The sequence below is a fragment of the Melozone crissalis genome, unplaced genomic scaffold, assembly GCF_028551555.1.
Source record: "Melozone crissalis strain CALT ecotype California unplaced genomic scaffold, PUWL_Pcris_2 ptg000002l_1, whole genome shotgun sequence".
NCBI classification, from domain to species: Eukaryota; Metazoa; Chordata; class Aves; order Passeriformes; family Passerellidae; genus Melozone; species Melozone crissalis.
In genome coordinates, this window is record NW_026535780.1 from 222,502 (window position 1) to 227,138 (window position 4,637).

Below are 4,637 nucleotides of genomic sequence, written 5' to 3' on the forward strand. Positions count from 1 at the left end.
TCAAAACAGGACCTGACAGCAGAGCTGTGGGATGGAATACACTCCCCACCTCAGGACTCACCACTCTGAGCCACCCAGGAACTGTGGCCTGCAAAATGCCCCAAGGCCATGGGGACAAGGCTGTCCCGCCCATCCAGAACCAGCATAAAAGCCAGCCCAGAGCCTCACTCCCTCACACGCTTCTCCTCAAGCCTTCTCCTCCTGCTCCTGCTGACAACCAGGTGAGCTTCTGCCCCAGCCCACCTGCTCCTACACCCCTGGCCCCTCTCTGCCAACATGCTCAGCCCCAGCCTCAGCAGCCCTCACGCCTCCCCACAGCCCCACTACAGCCTCCACACTCCCGCACTTTGCTGCATCACTGCCCCACGCACACCCACATCCCTGTCCACACTCATCTCCTCTCTTCCAGGCACCCTCCACACCACACCCATGGCCTGCTACAACCGCTGCACTCCCTGCGGACCCACCCCGCTGGCCAACAGCTGCAACGAGCCCTGTGCCCTGCAATGCCAGGATTCCCGTGTCATCATCAACCCTTCCCCCGTGCTGGTCACCCTGCCAGGACCCATCATGACCTCCTTCCCCCAGAACACCGCCGTCGGATCCACCTCCTCCGCTGCTCTGGGCACTGAGCTCAATGCCCAGGGACAGCCCATCTCTGGCGGATTTGGCTTTGGCCTTGGCTACGGCCTGGGAGGCCTGGGCTGCTATGGCACAAGGGGCTATGGCTCCATCTGCTAAGGGCCCTCAGCACCACCCCTGACACCACCAGCTCTGCCTTCTGCCAACAGCTCCTGCAAGCAAAATGCCTGATTCTGTCAGCTTCTTCCTTCTCATCATTCTTTCATTTCAATAAACTTTCCTTGCAACACAACCTGAGTTGCTTCCTGTTATTTTTGAATTCCAATGGTCTTACATCATCACCCTGTGCAATGCCAGCACTCAACCATTATGTTGGATGGAAAGGGAGCAAAGAGCATTTCTTAGCAAATATGTCCCCACCAGGAACAACCAACACTGATATGGGAAACAGGGGAAAAGGGGAGACCTTCCAGAACATGACACAAGGCCATCACCTCATCTACCAAAGGTTTGGACACAGGAATTCTCACCTAGGCCCAGCTCTGATGAAGTCACTCTATGCCAGCATAAACTTGAGAAATTCCCATCACAGCAGCACTCTTAAGTCCCCTCCTTGAACAGAGGTACAAGAGCATCCACTTGGGCATGAAATCTGGAGAGCAAGTGCTTCCATCCTCTCTGCTAAAGCGGGCCCAGCAGGGGAAGGATTTCTAAGATTATGGCCAGTTTCATTTTGGACCTCCAGGAAGAGGGACCCCATTGTCTCTTACATTCTGGAACCATCCACACACACTGAAAAATTCTTGCTTCCTTTGCCTATAGAATTCCGTCTACTTTCACTTGTACACGTGCCCTCTTTCCCTTCATGTGCTTTGTGCTGAGAACAGCTGGGCTCCCACATACTGGTGACATCCCAATCCCAGCCTCATCTCCTGACAGTCTCAGCTACCTCAGTCTCTCCTCTAGCAATGATTCCCCAGCCCTACATTATCCAGTGGCCTTCAACTGGTCTTCATCCACCACCCCCTTGTACTTCTGCACCTGTGGAGGCCAGAATTGTTCACATGTCTCCAAGCAGGATTTGACCAGTGCTCTCAGGAGAGGAAGGGCCACCTCTCCTGACTTCGTGGCAACAAATTTTCAAATCTGTCTTGGACACAGGTGACACTGATTGAAGTAATGCGCCACTGTACCCTTCTGGTGTCTTTGTTCTTCACCAGAACCACAGGGTCTCACTCACAATAGACACTTATCAGACTCTGAGCCCCCAGCATTATCCAGGGCCAAGGGCAATTCCTATCCAGATGGAGAACTTCTCATTTCCATTTCTTGAACTTTGGGAGACTCCTTTAATCCTCAATCTCCTGATCTCTCTGGTGGAACAGCCAAGTGGGGACTCAAACACTCCACAATCCGCCAGCTCACTGAGGAGGCAACTCAACTCAACAACTGCCCACAAGGAAGAGAAGATTACAGGTGCTCACACATGGCACAGATGAAAAGCCCAGACCAGCCTGACTGACCTGATGTACTTTGGGGCCCCTCTTCACAACACACACAAAAACCCAAAACCATGAGTTACATTGGATGACCACACTGATGACACCCCAACTCTGCAAATCTTGTTCACATCTTCAGTCCCCTTTGAAACACACCATCAACAGCAGACTTAGGTCTCAAATACTCTCACTTTCAAGGAGGAATGAACGTGACGGAAGGGGCAGCTCCTCATGCACAGCTCAGTTGCAAAGCCCAAACCAGCCTGACATGACTGCAGTGGAATGAGGCCCCTCTTCACAACACACCCACAAAAAAACCCATAAAAGTACCACAGAATGACCTCACTGATGACACTCATATCATTCCTTGGGTTTTTGTTGTATATTTTGGTTTCTCTGATACATACATTCCAAGCAAATCCTCCCAAACACCAACTCTCACTTAAAAGCTGACACCAAGTTCAGATGGAAACAGCCCCAAGAGCAGGACATGACACTAAAGGATTGTGGAAGAAAAATATTCCCCATATCACAACACGTCAAAATCTATGACACAGAAAACCAATGTTAAAATCTCCTTTCAAGTACCTCTAGAGTGGAATAAGGTCAACCAATTTTTTTTGAAAAATAAACGTCCACAGTTCCTTCAACTGCTCCTCACGTCTTCTTCTCATGTTTCACGTGTTTTTCTTTCTGTGTTTCTCTCAGGGCCCAGCAACTGAACCCCACAGTGTGACATTGCTGGGACCAGTGGAGACGAGTGCTATGGATGAACCAACACAAGAAGACATTGGACAGCAGGGGCGGCATCACACGGATTGTTCTCCCATATCCAGCAGGAGATGACTGACATTTACAAAGGTTTATAATGTTGGCAATGGGACACGGAGGGAGAGAACAAGATCAAAGGGGACTTGCATCATCCCCAGAAGAACGGCAAAGCCCAGATGAGCCTGATGTGGCTGTGGAGGAATGAGGAGCCTCTCCACAAGATACACACAAACCAAAGCACATATGAGACATTAGGTGACTTCACTGTTGACACCCCACTGTCCAAAGCTCTGGTCACGTCCACAGCCCGACACAAAACACAACTTCATCAACAGAATTTCCGCGCAAATACCTGCATTTAAAGCTGCTGACAAGGTCCGATAAACATGGACTCAAAAGTAGAACATGACACAGCAGAGTTGTGGGATGGAAAACAATCCCCACCTCAGCACTCACCACTCTGAGACAACCAGGAAGTGTGGCCTGCAAAATGCCCCAAGGCCATGGGACAAGGCTGTCCCGCCCCTCCAGAACCAGCATAAAAGTCGGCCCAGAGCCTCTCTCCCTCACACACTTCTCCTCAAGCCTTCTACTTCTGCTCCTGTCGACAACAAGGTGAGCCTCAAGCCCGCAAACCTCCTGCTCCTGCACACTTCTCTCCTTACTCCCCCACGCCTCTACCCTGCCTCACCCCGCTCTCTCTTCCAGGCACCCTCCACACCACACCCATGGCCTGCTACAACCGCTGCACTCCCTGCGGACCCACCCCGCTGGCCAACAGCTGCAACGAGCCCTGTGCCCTGCAATGCCAGGATTCCCGCGTCATCATCAACCCTTCCCCTGTGCTGATCACCCTGCCAGGACCCATCATGACCTCCTTCCCCCAGAACACCGCCGTCGGATCCACCTCCTCCGCTGCTCTGGGCACTGAGCTCAATGCCCAGGGACAGCCCATCTCTGGTGGATTTGGCTTTGGCCTTGGCTACGGCCTGGGAGGCCTGGGATGCCATGGCAGAAGGGGCGGCTCCATCTGCTAAGGGCCCTCAGCTCTGGCCTCTGCCAACAGCTCCTGCAAGCAAAGTGCCTCACCTGATGGTTTCTCTACTTGTACCACACACCCGATTCCTTCAGCTTCTTCTTTCTCCGCATTCTTTCAATTCAATAAATTTTTTCTTGCATCACAACCTGAGTTGTTTCATCTTCTATCTAAATTTCAATGGTCTCACATCCTCACCATGTGCAATGTCACCACTCAACCATTATGTGGGATTGAAAGAGAGCAAAGAATATTTCTTAGCAAATATGTCCCCACCAGAATATCCAACACTGACATGGACAACAAGGGAGAGTAGTTGACCTTCCAGAACATGACACAAGGCCATCACCTCATCTACCAAAGGCTTAGACAAAACAATTCTCTCTTGGGCACTGCTCTGACAAAGTCACTCTAAGCCAGTATACACTTGGAAAATTTTCAGAAGCACTCTTGAGTCTAGCCTGTGAAAAGAGGAATAACATCTTGTATTACGGCAGGAACTGCTGAGTGAAAATGATTCATCCCCCTTGCCCAATGAGGCCCAACAGGAGCAGGATTTCCAGGATTCTGGCCAGTTCAGTTTTGGAATTCCAAGAAGAGGGATCTCATTGCCTCTTACACTCTGGGACCATCTACACACACTGAAAAATTCTTGCTTCCTTTGCCCATGGAATTCCATCTATTTTCACTTGTGCAAGTGCCCTCTTTCCCTCCATGTGTGCAGTGCTGAGAACAGCTGGGCTCCCACA

The 4,637-nt window shown here is 51.0% G+C and overlaps 1 protein-coding gene across 1 annotated transcript; it reads left to right on the forward strand.

Annotated features, from left to right (window-relative positions):
* The first annotated feature begins 429 nt into the window (after nucleotides 1-429).
* Nucleotides 430-3,889, forward strand: LOC128950918 (feather beta keratin-like). The gene is made up of 2 exons (XM_054295970.1): nucleotides 430-698; nucleotides 3,820-3,889. The coding sequence occupies exons 1-2, from the start codon at nucleotides 430-432 to the stop codon at nucleotides 3,887-3,889; spliced, it is 339 nt and encodes a 112-aa protein (XP_054151945.1).
* Nucleotides 3,890-4,637: the final 748 nt, after the last annotated feature.

Coding starts and splice junctions, on each gene's coding strand:
- LOC128950918 (XM_054295970.1), top strand. CDS start 430: ATGGCCTGCTACAACCGCTGCACTCCCTGCGGACCCACCCCGCTGGCC. Junction 699..3,819: donor CTTGGCTACGGCCTGGGAGG/CCTGGGCTGCTA, acceptor CTCTGGTGGATT/TGGCTTTGGCCTTGGCTACG.